Source organism: Oncorhynchus masou, chromosome 6 (assembly GCF_036934945.1).
Source record: "Oncorhynchus masou masou isolate Uvic2021 chromosome 6, UVic_Omas_1.1, whole genome shotgun sequence".
NCBI lineage: Eukaryota > Metazoa > Chordata > Actinopteri > Salmoniformes > Salmonidae > Oncorhynchus > Oncorhynchus masou.
The window spans coordinates 56,053,981-56,071,620 of NC_088217.1; the positions used below are offsets into that span (position 1 = coordinate 56,053,981).

General features: G+C 42.9%; 1 protein-coding gene across 1 annotated transcript in view; it reads left to right on the forward strand.

The window, feature by feature from the left end:
- The window catches only part of LOC135542325 (protein phosphatase 1 regulatory inhibitor subunit 16B-like), a 130,391-nt gene extending 113,368 nt beyond the window's left edge, over nucleotides 1–17,023 (forward strand). The window contains exons 6-11 of the mRNA XM_064969206.1: nucleotides 3,810–3,934; nucleotides 7,560–7,685; nucleotides 7,938–8,013; nucleotides 8,261–8,390; nucleotides 8,705–8,876; nucleotides 9,121–17,023. Of these exons, the coding sequence (XP_064825278.1) occupies nucleotides 3,810–3,934; nucleotides 7,560–7,685; nucleotides 7,938–8,013; nucleotides 8,261–8,390; nucleotides 8,705–8,876; nucleotides 9,121–9,600 (1,109 nt within the window). The 3' untranslated portion in view covers nucleotides 9,601–17,023. The remainder of the gene's footprint in view (nucleotides 1–3,809; nucleotides 3,935–7,559; nucleotides 7,686–7,937; nucleotides 8,014–8,260; nucleotides 8,391–8,704; nucleotides 8,877–9,120) is intronic.
- The last annotated feature ends 617 nt before the right edge of the window (nucleotides 17,024–17,640 follow it).

Below are 17,640 nucleotides of genomic sequence, written 5' to 3' on the forward strand. Positions count from 1 at the left end.
GACATTAGTTTTCTATAGACCATCTCCGACCATTCCCCGCATTCTTATGTTGACTGTTCTGCCTTTTTATTATTGGACCATGCTGGTCATTTATGAACATTTGAACATCTTGGCCATGTTCTGTTATCTCCAACCGGCACAGCCAGAAGAGGACACATAGCCTGGTTCCTCTCTAGGTTTCTTCCTAGGTTTTGGCCTTTCTAGGGAGTTTTTCCTAGCCATCGTGCTTCTACACCTGCATTGCTTGCTGTTTGGGGTTTTAGTCTGGGTTTCTGTACAGCACTTTGAGATATCAGCTGATGTACGAAGGGCTATATAAATACATTTGAATTTAATTTAATTTAATTATGTTAGAAATATTGTTACAGTATTTGCTTTAGAAACTGTTAAAGTTTAGGCGGGAAGACTGTTTACAAAGACATTCCTTTGGTTAATATTGGAGAGGGAGACCTCTCTGGATCTCCTTTCCTTTAATTTACGACAGGGTGTGAGCTGTCAAACCGGTCCAGTTCCATCCTCCCCTCTGTGGGTGAGAGAGATTCTGGTTACTGTCATCCACCGCCAAGCTGATCTGACCCATTCTGATCCTCACAGGACCATCATGACATTGGGCAGATCACGGTTGGGTCTTCATTTGTAATCATAATGGACTGTAGCCCCTGCCACTTGTGGCGGGCTATGGAGCCTGTGTAATATGATTCCACCTTATTTCTATTTTGTCCTTTTGCTTGTTTGATGACTCTGCGGAGGTCATAGCGGGCCTTCTTGTACTTATTCCTGTCTTCGGCTGTAGCATCAGGATTGTATACGAAAGCTCTGTGTGGGGTAGCCCTGCTGTTTAGTTTAGCACCAACCTCGGTGTTAATCCAGCGCTTTTGATTGGGGAAGCAGCGAACCTTCACCGTGGGTACAACGTCGCAGATGCATTTTCTAATGAAGACTGTGATGGAGGTGGTTAGCTCGGCGATGTTATCGGCAGATTCTCAAAACATATTCCAGTGATAGCAAAGCAGTTCTGTAGCATAACCTCTTTCTGGTGACCATTTCTCAACCAACCGAATTGCAGGTACTTCCTGTTTTAGCTTGTTTGTAAACAGGAAGCAACAGTACAGAGTCATGATCTGATTTGCCAAATGGTGGAACGAGGGTGTGCCTTGTGTGCTTGTTTGTTGGTAGAATAGCAGTGGTCTAGCACTTTATCGCCCCTAGTGACATTGGAGACGTGTTGATGGAAGTTGGGCATCTCGTGTTTTAGTGACGCCAAATTAAAATAGCTGGTAACCAAATTAAAATAGCTGGCAACCAGAAAGGCAGCCTTTGGCTGTAGGGTTTCCTGCTTGTTAATAACCTTGTACAGTTCGTTAAGCTCCAGCTTAATTTTTCTGTCCTGAGATAGAATGTATGCAGCAGTCACAATAACAACTGAAGACTCCCTCGAGATAGAAGGGTCGGCATTTGACCATCAGGTTTTCCAAAATTGGTAAAAAGTGGTCGACAAGTGTCAAACCCCCCCATTTTATTTTCCCTACTCCAATGTGCTGTTACTGGGGAATCCATCGAGTTGGATAGCCGTGGGGGGTATCTTGTCCAAGAGAAATGTTTCTGAAGAGCAAAGAATATTGCAGTTCCGAGAGTCCCGTTGGTAGCAAATCCACGATCAGAGGTCATCTGTCGTACATTAGCCAGGAGGGGGGAGGTGGCAGGTTTTGCCTTTGCCTTATTCTCTCCAGGATCTCTCCTATATTGCCTCTGTAACACCAGTGTTTCATCTTGGGTAGCCCGAAAATTGGGTTGGAATTACAGAGAGGGCCCATGAGTCGAAGTAGAAATTGGGGTAAATTAACTGCTGATCTGATGTTCAAGAGTTCTTGTTGTAAGAAATTATAGCTGTTACATTTCGTGAAAATAGTGTAAAAATACATGACAAAATAGCAAAGGTGAGTCGGAGCTTGCAAAACGGTGGCCTTCCAGTACGGCGCCCTCTTGTGTCATGAGGTGATGGCAGTAGATACATGGAACAACAATGGGCATCAGGATCTCGTCACGGTATCTCTGTGCATTCAAATTGCCATCAATAAAATTTAAATTGTGTTCATTGTCCATAGCTTATGTCTGCCCATACCATAACTCCAGTACTCTGTTCACAACGTTGACATCAGCAAACTGCTCGCCCACATAACGCCATACAGTGTATGCTATCTGCTCGGTACAGTTGAAACCGGGGTTCATCCATGAAGAGCACACTTTCTCCAGCAAGCCATTGGCCATCGAAGGTGAGTATTTTCCCACTGAAGTCAGTTACGACGCTGAACTGCAGTCGGGTCAATACCCTTGTGTGGACGACGAGCACACAGATGAGCTTCCATGAGACGGTTTCTGACAGGTTCCGCAGAAATTATTCGGTTGTGCAAACCCACAGTTTCATCAGCTGTCTGGGTGGCTGGTCTCAGACGATCCCGCAGGTAAAGAAGCCCGACATGGAGGTCCTAGGCTGTGGTCTGCGCTTGTGAGGCCAGTTTGACATACTGACAGATTCTCTAAAATGACTTTGGAGGTGATTTGTGGTAGAGAAATTAACATTAAATTCTCTAGCAAGGTGAACATTTCTGCAGTCAGCATGCCAATTTCCCGCTCACTCAGAACTTGAGACATCTGTGGCATTGTGTTGTGTGTCAAAACTGCACATTTTACAGTGGCCTTTTATTGTCTCCAGCACAAGATGTACCTGTATAATGATCATGCTGTTTAATCAGCTTCTTGATTTGCCACACCTGTCAGGTGGACGGATTATGTTGGCAAAGGAGAAATGCTCACTAACAGAGATGTAAACAAATGTGTGCACAAAACATTGAGAGAAATATGCATTTTGTGTGTATTCATTTCAGCTCATGAAACATGGGACCAACACTTTACGTGTTGCGTTCAAATCCAGGCTCTGGCTGGGCCACGCAAGGACATTCAGAGACTTGTCCCGAAGCTACTCCTGCGTTGTCTTGGCTGTGTGCTTAGGGTTGTTGTCCTGTTGGAAGGTGAACCTTCGTCTGTCTGAGGGCCTGAGCACTCTGGAGCAGGTTTTCATCAAGGATCTCTCTGTACATTGCTCCGTTCATCTTTCCCTCGATCCTAACTAGTCTCCCAGTCCCGGCCACTGAAAAACATCCCAACAGTCTGATGCTGCCAACTTTAGGAATAGTCTTGGTGGTTCCAAACTTCTTCCATTTAATAATGGAGGCCACTGTGTTCTTGGAGATGTTTTGGTACCCTTCCCTAGGTCTGTGCCTTGACACAATCTTGTCTGAGCTCTACGGACAATTCCTTCAACCTCATGGCTTGGTTTTTGATCTGACATGCGCTGTCAACTGTGGGACCTTAAATCGACAGATGTGTGTCCTTTCAATTGAATTTACCACATGTGAACTCCAATCAAGTTGTAGAAACATCTCAAAAATGATCAATGGAAACAGGATGCACTTCAGCTTCTCATCACATAGGGTCTGAATACTTATAAGGGTTGTCAGTTTTTATTTTTAATTATTACCTAAAAACTGTTCTCGCTTTGTCATTATGGGGTATTGTGTGTAGATTGAGTAAAAATGTGCATTTAATCCATTTTAGAATGAGGCTGTAATGTAACAAAATGTTTAAAGTCAAGTGGTCTGAATACTTTCCGAATGCACTCTACTGGCCTGGTTACGCATCCAACATATATACTGTAGTTGTTGGTACCATGCTGGAAGGGATGTGGTTCAGAACAGGGTGTCATCTGTCTGTCTGACTTATATCAATTCTTATCTGTTTTTGATTGACAGGCATCACCCAGGAGATGATCAACGAGACCCGGGCGTCTGTAGAGAGGAGAATGATGGGAGAGATCCAGGAGCTGCTGACTGCGGGAGAGGACGTCAACCGCCACGACTCACAAGGAGCTACTCTGGTGAGATGATATATACAACCAGACTTCTGGAAGTATTGGATCCCTTGATGAAGATGAGCAAAAAAAGACTAAAATAAATAATACAAATCCTGAGCTATATTGTATGCACCATTTGTTTTTTTTCAATTATATTATTTCATACAAGTACAATTGCTTAGAGAAAGAGATTTTGTAATTCAAATCAAAGATTGGGGTCCAAATGGAAAAAAAGTGTTAAACAAATGAAAACATATTTTCTATTTGAGATTCTTCAAATTAGCCACCCTTTGCCTTGATGACAGCTTTGCACACTCTTGGCATTCTCTCAACAAGCTTCATGAGGTAGTCAGCTGGAATGCAGTTTAATTAACAGGTGTGCCTTGTTAAAAGTGGAATTTCTTTCCTTCTTAATACGGTTGATCCAATCAGTTGTGTTGTGACAAGGTAAGGGTGGTACAAAGAAGAGCCCTATTTGGTAAAAGACGAAGTCCATATAATGGCAAGAACAACTCAAATCATCAAAGAGAAACGATTGTCCATCATTACTTTAAGACATGAAGGTTAGTCATTCCGGAAAATTTCAAGAACTTTGTCAAATTTCTTCAAGTGCAGTATCAAAAATCATCCAGCGCTATGATTTAACTGGCTCTCATGATGACCGCCACAGAAAAGGAAGACCCAGAGTTACCTCTGCTGCAGAGGATAAATTAATTAGTTAACTGCACCTCAGATTGCAGCCCAAATAAATGCTTCAGAGTTCAAGTAACACACATCTCAACATCAACTGTTCACGGGAGACTGCGTTAATCAGGCATTCATGGTCGAATTGCAATTATTATTTTTTAAACACTACTAAAGGACACCAATAAGAAGTGGAGACTTGCTTGGGCCAAGAAACATGGAATAAGACCGGTGGAAATCTGTACAAATTTGAGATTTTTGGCTCCAACCGCAGTGTCTTTGTGAGATGAAGAGTAGATGAACGGATGATCTCCGTATGTGTGGTTCCCACCGTGAAGCATGGAGGAGGAGGTGTGATGTGTGGAGGTGCTTTGCTGGTGACACTGTCAGTGAATTTTTTTAGAATTCATGTCACATTTAACCAGCATGGCTACCACAGCGTTCTGCAGCGATAATCCATCACATCTGGTTTGCGCTTAGTGGGACTATAATTTTTTTTTCAACAGGACAATGACCCAACACACCTCCAGGCTGTGTAAGGGCTATTTAACCAAGAAGGAGTGATGGAGTGCTGCATCAGATGACCTGGCCTCCACAATCACCTGACCTCAACCGAATTGAGATGGTTTGGGATGAGTTGGACTGTAGAGTAAAGGAAAAGCAGGCAACAAGTGCTCAGCATATGTGGGAACTGCTTCAAGACTGTTGGTTAAGCATTCCAGGTGAAGCTGGTTGAGAGAATGCCAAGAGTATGCAAAGCTGTCATCATGGTGGCTATTTTGAAGAATCTGAGGAAGCACCCTGAGGAAGGCACAGTGATGCCAAAACATTGGTAAATACCCATTAAACTGCTGGGAGATTACACATGGAGTGTGCGACTTTCTTTGTTATGATAGTTTATATTTTGAAGAATCTAAAATATATTTTGATTTAACAGTAAGTTACTACATGATTCCATATGTGTTATTTCATAGTTTTGATGTCTTCACTATTATTCTACAATGTATAAAATAGTAAAAATAAAGAGAAACCCTCAAATGAATAGGTGTGTCCAAACTTTTAACTGGTACTAAATACATAAAGATATAATGTACAGTGGGGCTTTTACTTTTTGTGTGCTTTGAACTGAAGAACTGAAGGAACTGAATCCGAATGAGTAGCTGTGGCAATGAGAATGTAGTATAGGTTGTAAAGGAATGTGTCATGCCAGTGCCAAGCCTACTGTGAGGATCACATGCTGTGATTAAGGATTATGATATAAAAACACTGCATGAAAGGATTTGTCTCAATCGAAAATAAACACAATTGAATAAAACAAATCAGGAAGGGGACATGAATGTATAATATCCCAAAATAATGAGCCAAAGGTCATATATAGTAACCAGTCAATGGCCACATAACATGGATTAGTATTTATGCATCTAGTTTACTGGGAAAGGTCAACCTTTCAAACACACACACACACACACACACACACACACACACACACACACACACACACACACACACACACACACACACACACACACACACACACACAGAGAGAGAGAGTCGGAGAGAGAGAAAGATGTACAGGCAGGCGTGAAAGGCCAGGTGAGGACAAGGGATGATCCTTTTGGCTGACTGTCAACCAGCGGTAATCTTTAAAGTAGCTGTCTCGTGAAAATCTCACTTTTTTTAAAGTTCATATTCTGTTAACTCATACCCAAATGTTATTGACTCATACTATACTTCTATTTGTGTATAAAGAATAAATTGGAGAAAGAACACTTAAAAAAAACCCACCTCAAACAGACCATTTTAAAAAACGATTGCTATTTCTTCACGCTAGTTCATTTAGCAGACAAGATTTGCTTCGGATTCTGTGGCATATTTTAATTTTATAGTATGAAGATCACAATTGGACATATTTTTTCCAAACCATTTCAAAGGAAGTGAGCACATGCGGCTATTCTGTGTTGAGCGCTTAACAAAGAAACTGGTCCTCCTATATGTTTCATTTAGAGTTATTTATACACCTTCAGTTGTGATACAAACGCTGGGCTATATGTTTTGATGGTTATGGCTGAGTGATGGGACTCTAATGATGATTTGAAAAAAGTGGCAAGCTGCACACACTTCATCACTCTCTCATTCACAATTTGACAAGCACTTGATAATATTCTCACCAGGTCTTGAATTTGTGTAGATTGAGGGGAAAAAAATATTTAATCCATTTTAGAATAAGGCTGTAATGTAACAAAGTGGAAAGTGGAGGGGTCTGAATAGATTTATAATGCACTGTAAATAACCAATGGAAGAAGCTTTTACCATGTTTCATCTTCATACCAGCCAGGTAGGCTATACTCCTGTTGTAAAGTGAAGCAATGTGCTTGATATTCGGAAAGTTCATGAATAAATATAGTAGGCCTAGCCTATAGAAAAGTATTTTTAATGGAGGCCATCAAAACTCTGTTTTCTCATGCAATTGCATAGCCAGTAGAAATGTTATGCAACATCAGCTCATGGTTACTTCTGAAGTGTTTGATTTAGATCACATTTGCGTTGATGTCAGAGTGATTAGAGGGACAATAGAGTGCTGAGTACCAGGCAGTTAGCAGGTTTGATATGCTACTAATGACCATCAAGCAGCATCATAGCTTGGAGAAGCCTAATTACCATAACAAAACGGTCATGTGGAATTTGACTGCCGTCATGACTCGTGAATACTGGTGTGGCGATTAATACGGTCACCATAACAGCCCTATCAGAGTTAGCTTCCAACTTCGGTCCCAGTCTATCGATGGTTAATATATTTCTGAGAAAGGACAGAAAGAGTGACACAAAAGGATCACAAGAGGACATTAGATACCGTATATCAAAATAGTATGCAGGGAATCTTTTCAAATAACAAATATGTGTTGAAGTAGCGAACACTCTAAACTGACTACATTCCATCGGTCTCCTCTCCTGTAACCCCATGCAGCTCCACATTGCAGCAGCTAATGGCTACGTCCAGGGTGCAGAGCTGCTGCTGGAGGGAGGGGCTAGGATGGACCTGAGAGACACTGACGGATGGCAGCCGCTCCACGCCGCAGCCTGCTGGGGTCAGGTGAGGTAACAAACACACACACACACACACAACACACACACACACACACACACACAGGGGAGCATGGACACACGAGGAGTGGACAGAAATGTACACGGGCACACGGGCACACGTACACGGGCTCAGGCACACAAGGGCAAACACAGACGCAGACACACACAGATGCATACAAATGAACACAAACACACACACTCTCTGAATGTGATTGTGGATGGCCATGTAAATACTCATAGATACTCTCCATTGTTCCAGATGCATGTAGCAGAGCTGTTGGTTTCTCACGGTGCCAGTCTCAATGCCAAGACCTACCTAGAGGAGACACCCATTGGTAAGTCGGCCCTATAGAGATCAAAACTTTAGAGAACCTTATGACCTCTCTGTTGTTCTATCTCTGTGGTCTGCCCCGACCGGCAGTTTATCATGAGAACGATGATGCTATACTGTGTAAGTGATCACTGTACTAGGGTCTAAAACCCAATAGGAACCCCACACAGCCACCCCAGAGCAGAAGTTGTGGATTGTTGTGTTTTGGTTTATGTGTGAGCTCTGACTGCTGACCTTTCTGTGACCTGTAGACCTGTGCGAGGACGAGGAGTTCCGTGCCATCCTGTTGGACCTGAAACACAAACACGATATTATCATGAAGTCTCAGCTCAAACACAAGACCTCCCTGTGTAGGAGGACATCCAGCGCAGGCAGCCGTGGGTACGTACTGACCCCTGCTGGACAGAGAGGAAAACTGCACACTAGTTGTTGTTTTTTTTCTCACTATTTTCTTCTGCAGTGGGTGCTGTTCAATGGCGAGCCACAACACAAGGGATGGGCTGTTTTTGTTACAGCCTAGCACTAACACACAATTGAACTAATAGTGGCATTTTCTTATTAGTTGAATCAGGTGTGTTAGTGCTGGGAATCCCAGTTACTAGCCTGGGATAAAACTAAAGTGTGCCAGGATTAGGACAAAGAAACCATGACCTCTGAACTAATTCCTGGACCCCCTTCTCCTCTTCTCTGTATAGGAAAGTGGTGCGGCGGGCCAGCCTGTCTGACAGACACAACCTTCGTGTGAAGGAATACGAGACCGAGGCCATCGTGTGGAGAGGTGGGAGGGAAGGAGGGAGGGAGGAGCAGGAGAAAGAGAAGGAGGCAGACCAGGAGAACAGCCATCTGATCAATACGACTGTTACTATGGTTAGTATGGAGGAATGTTTCTCCTATCACAAATGCAAATCATATTTGTGTGTGTAAACAAGACCATGCAGCTTATCATTTGACAAAGTAATGACCAGCCTCTAGTCTAGTTAGTCAACTAGCCGTCTATTTCATTTGTGGAGGAAATCAGAGTAAAGATTTGTTACAGTAATTGATAGCAGTAGTTGGTAACAGTGTTGAGTAACCGTTAGTAACCGTAATCTTAATGTTCTCTGTCTCCCAGGTGATTCCGGTGAAGCCAGCAGCGGAGAGGCCCAAGCTCCAGAAAATTCTAAAAGATCCTAGTGGCATCATCAAACAAAACGGCATCATCTCCACGACGACATCTACGCCCGCTCCCAGTCAGTCGCCGGCCACCAATGGTGAGGCTCCATCCCCTGACATGAAGAGTATGACGTCCATTCCACTGCCCGAGGACTCTTCCTCCTTGCCCAGGGAGCGTGCTCAGACACTATCAGAACTGAAAAAGCAGAGGTCGGCTGCCAAGCTGCTCAACCACCCTCTCCTTAACGGTCACCTTGGAAACGGCTCCACAGACACCGCCGAGCCCCAGAGCCCTGTGGACTCCCGCATGCCGCTGGTCTCCTCAAATGGCAGCGCAGTTTACTACACCCCGGCCAGCGGGGACCCACCCATCCTCAAACTGAAACAGCCAATAGATGATGAGGAACTAAAGGGGCACAGCTGCTGCTGTGTCTCCTAGGGAGGGGTGGAGGTCACCCCAAGACACTGATTTAAGGTCAGGTTTACTATGTTCTCCTCCAATGCATTAAGGTTAGGGTTCGAGGAGGGTAAACTGATCGTAGATCTGTGTCAAAGGGTAACTTCTTCCCGGATAGTGTGTACCAGAGCAGGATGGTCATGTGACTGAAGCAGGAAGAGATTGCACAGCCGGACACCAAAATGCAGAGCCAAGGTCCAAGAATGCAATAGGAGTGGAGCTGGTTCAGCCAGGTGATTGGTTACCTGCCCCTACTCCCTAGTTTTCCTACCCACTGCTGTTTCAACTCCTGGCCACACCAGTATGGAGGATAGGATAACCTTAGAGAAATCGAGTAAAAAATGACTTGGGGAAGAGCCAAACGGTGATAGCTTGTGGTCGATTGACAGGGCAAGTATGTGGTGGACACTGTTGAACTCCCTATGGAGTGGGTGGCTGAGATGGTCCATAGACCATAAGAGTATGGAGGATTCCCCTACCCCCCCGGAGAACGGGCATGCCACTGTGGTAGATTGTGGTGTATGTAGATGGTAAGGAAGTGGAACGAGATGGCCCTTATCCCCTATGAGGAGAGAACTCTGGTGCCCTATAAAGGGATGGATGCCTAGGCAGCGTGCTCTCCCATGTTAAGCGTATGTGGTGTCTTACTTTTGACTGAATCACTGTTTTCAAACCACATTCTTACTTTATCCACTGTTTCTGAAACTTGTTTGAGGAAAAAATACTCCAACATATCAGAATACACTCTCTGTGTTAATACTGAAACAAAGAGGGATACTCTTTCTTAAGACGTATTCTTGTTCAAATGCTGACTATTTCAGAAAAGGGAAGGAATGGTTTATACCTGGGTGGCAGGTAGCCTAGCGGCTAGCGCGTTGGACCAGTAACTGAAAGGCTGCTGGTTTGAATCCCCGAGCCAACAAGGTGAAAAAAATCTCTCGATGTGCCCTTGAGCAAAGCACTTAACCCTAATTGCCCCTGTAAGTTGCTCTGGATAAAAGCGTCTTCTACATGACTAAAATGTAAATAACAAAACAGAACAGTATTACAGTCAACGATCTATCTGCTCCTGTGAAGAAGGAGGATTGGAGCACTGCACTATACACATTTGAAACAATGCAGCATTAAACTCATCATCCGTCCAGATCCGAACTTGCATCGATAAAGGTGGTAAAAAGGTGTTTGATATGCCCATGTCTTTTTGCTTATTTGTAGGTAATTTAAGCAAAAATAATTGCTTGAAAATACAGTGCATTAGGAAAGTATTCAGACCCCTTGACTTATTCCACATTTTGTTAAGTTACAGACTTATTGAAAAATCCTCATCAATCTACACACAATACCCCATAATGACAAAGTGAAAACAGTTTTTTTTAATGTTTCCATTGATCATCCTTGAGATGTTTCTACAACTTGATTGGAGTCCACCTATGGTAAATTCAATTGGACATGATTTGGAAAGGCAGACACCTGTCTATAAGGTCCCACAGTTCACAGTGCACGTCAGAGCAAAAACCAAGCCATGAGGTCAAAGGAATTGTCCGTAGAGCTCCGAGACAGGATTGTGTCGAGGCACAGATCTGGAGAAATGTACCAAAAAAATGTCTGCAGCATTGAAAGTCCCCAAGAACACAGTGGCGTCCATCACTCTTAAATGGAAGCAGTTTGGAACTACCAAGACTCTTTCTAGAGCTGGCCGCTCAGCCAAACTGAGCAATCGGGGGAGAAAGGCCTTGGTCAGAAAGGTGACCAAGAACCCAATGGTCACTCTGACAGTGCTCCAGAGTTCTTCCCTGGAGATGGGAGAACCTTCCAGAAGGACAACCATCTCTGCAGCACTCCACCAATCAGGCCTTTATGGTAGTGGCTTGACGGAAGCCACTGCTCTGTAAAAGGCACATGACAGCCCGCTTAGAGTTTGCCAAAAGAGATTGAACTCTTTGGCCGGAATGCCAATCGTTATGACTGGAGAAAACCTGGATGTTTTTCAGGGACTGGGAGACTAGTCAGGATCGAGGGAAAGATGAACGGAGCAAAGTACAGCGAGATCCTTAATGAAAACATGCACCAGAGCGAACATCAGACTGGGACAAAGGTTCACCTTGTAACAGGACAACGATCCTGCGCACACAGCCAAGACAATGCTGGAGTGGCTTCGGGACAAGTCTCGAATGTCCTTGAGTGGCCCAGCTAGAGCCCAGACGTGAACCCGATCGTACATCTCTGGACAGACCTGAAAATAGCTGTGCAGTGACGCTCCCCATCCAACAAGACAGAGCTTGAGAGGATCTGTAGAGAAGAATGGGAGAAACTCCCCAAATACAGGTGTGCCATGCTTGTAGCGTCATACCCAAGAAGACTTGAGGCTGTAATTGCTGCTGAAGGTACTTCAACAAAGTACTGGGTCTGAATACTTATGTAAATGTGATATTTCTGGGGGGGTTTTAGCAAAAAAAAATGTAATAAAATGTTTTTGCTTTGTTATTATGGGGTATTGTGTGTAGATTGATTGTAGGAAAAACACTATTTAATTTGTTTTAGAATAAGTCTGTAACGTAACAATGTGGAAAAGGTAAAGGGGTCTGAATACTTTCCGAATGCACCGTATGTACCGTTTCCAGCTTTTTATTTATGAAGAATAATTTTATGAAAAGGATATGGTTTGCAAATTCCTACAGTGTATTTATTTTCTTTTTATAGCTATGGAAAGTGAATGCAGTATATCTTCCTTTCCTGAGAAGCACTGATCCTAGATCTGTTTGTGATGTCTTGCCAGCTTCATTGCTGCCATTGACATGGAGTAGGCAAAACAGTACAAACAGATCTTGAACCAGGCTAGAAGCACTGCACCTTCTAGAATGGAAATGTTCCTTTGAAGTTGACAAGATGAGGTTATTGTCCAGTCATATGTAGCTTGTGTATAACCTGGTCCCAGATCTATGTGTGTGCTGTATTGCCAACTCAATAAAATAGGATTTGGCAGGAAAGAGAACAAACAGGTCTGAGTCTAGGCATATTCCACCCAGGCTCAGTTAAAGTGCTTGAAAACTAAGAGACTTGGCAAAGCAAAGTATAACACTTGCTTATTACCATTACATGCATATTAACTCAGAAAATGTATGGTATCTGACATGATGTAGCCCACTGTGTATTATTTTTTAGATTGTGTGTTTGTGTTCCAAGTTCCAACACTGGAAGCACCTACCTACTTAACAATGAAAAGTAGGATTGTAAGAAGTAGTTAACGAGGCTGGTTCATCTGTGTTATTGTCATTTAACCTGTGGATACATACACTATAAAGTAGTAGTAGACAATTGTCTGCTACCCTCAGATTTGTAGTAGTACTGTAGTAATACTACAGTGTAGTAGCAGTAGTAGTACCAGCTACCCCCCCCCCCCCCCCCAAATTGTGCCCCTATGGGTGCCAAGTAGTCTTCCAAAGGAGAGGGGACATGGACTGGGGACGGGGACTAGGGAAGGCGGCCCACCTGTATCAGTGTTGTCCTCTTATCTCCTGTACCCACCGCCATCCCAACTGCCCTGTCCTGCCTGTGTATAGTGTCAAAAATGGTAAACTTTTCCCAGAATTGCATAATAAGTTGTTGTTGTTGTTGTGACATTGTACTCCAGCCATTCATATAGAGACAAAGATAACACAAGTTAGTTACACTTTAAGTTGCTCTTATAACTATGTAGTTACAGGTATAGAGCCCAACAGTGGAGGTGCCATAATACCTGTAAAACCTATTGGTCAAACAGGGAAATGGTTCCAATCATTTTTCCACCATTCATTTTTCCCATAGGGAATTTTAGAAACATTTAAAATAATGGCTGTGTTTCATGTAGGGCTTACCATTTTGATAACTCTCGGACAAGGAGAATTTTGTCAATATATTAGGCTCTATTTACTTTCAGATTCTAAAATGCTAATTAGTGTGAAAGTAGACATAATGCAAAACTACAAATCCCTGTACGTCATCTCTAGCTGACATCTTTTTAAAATATGTATTTATTTATTGAACCTTTATTTAACCTTTATTTAACTAGGCAAGTCAGTTAAGAACAAATACTTATTTTCAATGACTGCCTAGGAACAGTGGGTTAACTGCCTTGTTCAGGGGCAGAACGACAGATTTTTACCTTGTCAGCTCAGGCATTCGATCTAGCAACCTTTTGGTTACTGGCCCAACGCTCTAACCACTAGGCGACCTGCCGCCCCTGCCTGCTACCTTTGCTAACAGGTGTTGTGTCAATTTAAAACTTTCAGTTTAAATAAATGTAGCCACTTTATTCATTACTAAATTTAGCTAACATTAGATAGTTAATCCAGAGATTCTTACCTTTGTCTTGATTCAGCAATGTCGTCCAGATCATCATGGCATTTATAGTTCTTTGATGGCCACATTAGCAGCTAATAAAAAAATTCTAGCCTAGTGGTTAGAGCGTTGGGCCTGTAACCAAAAGGATGCTAGATCGAATGCTTGAGCTAGCTGACAAGGTAAAAATCTGTTGTTCTGCCCCTGAACAAGGCAGTTAACCCACTGTTCCTAGGCAGTCATTGAAAATGCAGGCAAATATATTGATACATTCACCTTGTCCTTGAGAGATTTACACGCTAAGGTAAGCCTACACAAAACACAGCCCTTATTTTACATTTTTCGAAAATCCCCTATGGGAAAAATGAATGGTGGAAAAATTATTGGAACCAATTCCTTGTTTGACTGTTAGGTTTTATGGGTATTATGACACCTACTGTGGTACTCTATAAGGCAACTTAAGTGTTCAGGGCTCTAAAGTGCAATCAATTTGGTCACATATGCAACAAAATATCATGCTGTTTTATTTTGGGAGCACCAGTGCGAGAGAGAATATATATTTTATAATTTTTTAATAATAATTGTTGTATTGATAAGGCTCCGCTGTACCTGTTGTTTCCCGAGTGCAGATTCATTAGTGTCATGCACCATTATTACAGCTAAAACTACTTGTTTCTGAACCCATATTTAGACCCTCTATCTAGACCCGAGCTAACAACCTGGTAACTTTACCAGTATATCCAAACATTTGGTGGCACAGAAAGGAAAAGGGATAGCTCCTTTCATGATCATAGCAAACAATGAATGACAGATCTCTTGCATGTTGTCATCACGAACTTGACGCTCTTAAAGAGACCATGTATCATTTTCAATGCAATGCATCTCAATATGAAAATAGTGCTTTTAAATAATGAAAACCCTAATATTCCACAAATGACTTTGTATCAAGCGTTGGACAAGTAACTGAAAGGCTGCAAGATCAAATCCCCGATGTGACAAGGTAAAAATATGTTGTTCTGCCCCTGAACAAGGCAGTTAACCCACTGTTCCTAGGCCGTCATTGAAAATAAGAATTTGTTCTTAACTGGCTTTCCTAGTTAAATATAGGTAAAATATAACTCATATAGGCTATGCAATATCTCAATTGGTGCTCCTACAATTTGTTGTGCTCCTACCTTTTTAAAGTTGGGAGCACCAGTGCTACCAATGAAAAATGTTAATTTAGAGCCCTGGTTGTGTTACCAAAAATATGAACTAAACTCAGCAAAAAAAATAAACGTCCTCTCACTGTCAACTGCATTTATTTTCAGCAAACTTACATGTGTAAATATTTGTATGAACCTAAAAAGATTCAACAACTGAGACATAAACTGAACAATTTCCACAGACAAGTGACTAACAGAATTGGAATAATGTGTCCCTGATCAAGGGGGGGGGGGGTCGTCAAAATCAAAAGTAACAGTCAGTATCTGGTGTGGCCACCAGCTGCATTAAGTATTGCAGTGCATCTCTTCATGGACTGCACCAGATTTGCCTGTTCTTGCTGTGAGATGTTAACCCACTGTTCCACCAAGGCACCTGCAAGTTCCCGGACATTTCTGGGGGGAATGGCCCTAGCCCTCACCCTCTGATCCAACAGGTCCCAGATGTGCTCAATGGGATTGAGATCCGGGCTCTTCGCTGGCCATGGCAGAACACTGACATTCCTGTCTTGCAGGAAATAACACACAGAACGAGCAGTATGGCTGGTGGCATTGTCATGCTGGAGGGTCATGTCAGGATGAGCCTGCAGGAAGGGCACCACATGATGGAGGAGGATGTCTTCCCTGTAATGCACAGCATTGAGATTGCCTGCAATGACAACAAGCTCAGTCCAATGATGCTGTGACACACCGCCCCAGACCATGACGGACCTTCCACCTCCAAATCGATCCCACTCCAGAGTACAGGTCTCGGTGTAACGCTCATTCCTTCGACGATAAACGCAAATCCGACCATCACCCCTGGTGAGACAATACTGCGACTTGTCAGTGAAGAGCACAATTTGCCAGTCCTGTCTGGTCCAGCGATGGTGGGTTTGTGCCCATAGTTGACGACGTTGCCGGTGATGTCTGGTGAGGACCTGCCTTACAACAGGCCTACAAGCCCTCAGTCCAGCCTCTCTCACCCTATTGCGGATAGTCTGAGCACTGACTGAGGGATTGTGCATTCCTGTGTAACTCGGGTAGTTATTGTTGCCATCCTGTACCTGTCCCGCAGGTGTGATGTTCGGATGTTTCGATCCTGTGCAGGTGCTACACATGGTCTGCCACTGTGAGGATGATCGGCATCTCACAGTACGGACAATGCAATTTATTGCCCTGGCCACATCTGCAGTCCTCATTCCTCCTTGCAGCATGACTAAGGCACTTAGTCAAGTGCCTTAGCATGACTAAGGCACTCACACAGATGAGCAGGGACTCTGGGCATCTTTCTTTTGGCGTTTTTGAGAGTCAGTAGAAAGGCCTCTTTAGTGTCCTAAGTTTTCATAACTGTGACCTTTTGCCTACCATCTGTAAGCTGTTAATGTCTTAACGACCGTTCCACAGGTGCATGTTCATTAATTGTTTAAGCATGTGAAATAGAGTTTACCTTTTCCACCATTTACAATGAAGATCTGTGAAGTTATTTGGATTTTTACGAATTATGTTTGAAAGACAGGGTCCTGAAAATGGGACGTTTCTTTTTTTGCTGAGTTTGTCGGCATGCCAGGCAGAGGGTTGTTTTCATAGTGTTCATTGTATTTACGTGTAAGTAGGACTTCCCAGGGGTCCAAATGTTTCATATCTGTATTATCTGACCACTACTATGACCCAAATTTAAAGTGACAGAACCATCTTTCGACTGTTTGTTCCTATTGTTGTGGCCAGTGCTTGTGTATCAAACAGTCTGTCAGATGTGCAAACTGAAAATGGTTGATCAGCGTGTATTTTATAAAGACGTGTTGTTAATAATAATAAGAAGAAACTATTAAAACTACTGATTTTGTAATTACTGGAAAATACTGATGGTTGTATTAACATTTTTAATAAATTGTGTATTTTGTGCATTTCGTTGTCTTCAATGTATATGAGAAGCCATTCCTGTTGCATTGTGAAAATCTATTTTTTTCACAGAAAAATTGCAGCTGTCCTCTACTCTCCTCTATGGTAGCCTTGTGTGGCTGTGCAGAGAGAGAGACGGGCAATGTGAAACAGCCCTCTGCCCTCCGTTAAGCAGCTGTCAGGCGCTTGGTGTTAGCAGAGGCTCTTCGCTCCTCTCAGAAGAAATACTCATTCACTGGCTGTACTGTGGGGTTACTGGAGTCACACTTCTACAGGCTGCATGCTAGTATCAGTCACAGCCATAACTCTTGGCATGGCGAAAGAGTTTAGAGGAGTGAATGAATCCATCCACAGTGCCCTATTTTCCGTGGTCACGTCATAGAAAGTATTATATTATTACACACACTGAACAAAAATATAAATGCAAGAGTTTCAAAGATTTCACTGAGTTACAGTTCATATAAGGAAATCAGTAAATTGAAATACATTCATTAGGCCCTAATCTATGGACTTAGTGTGACTGGGAACATAGATATGCATCTTTTGGTCACAGATACCTTTAAAAAGGCTGGGGCGTGGATCAGAAAACCAGTCAGTATCTGATGTGACCACCATTTGCCTC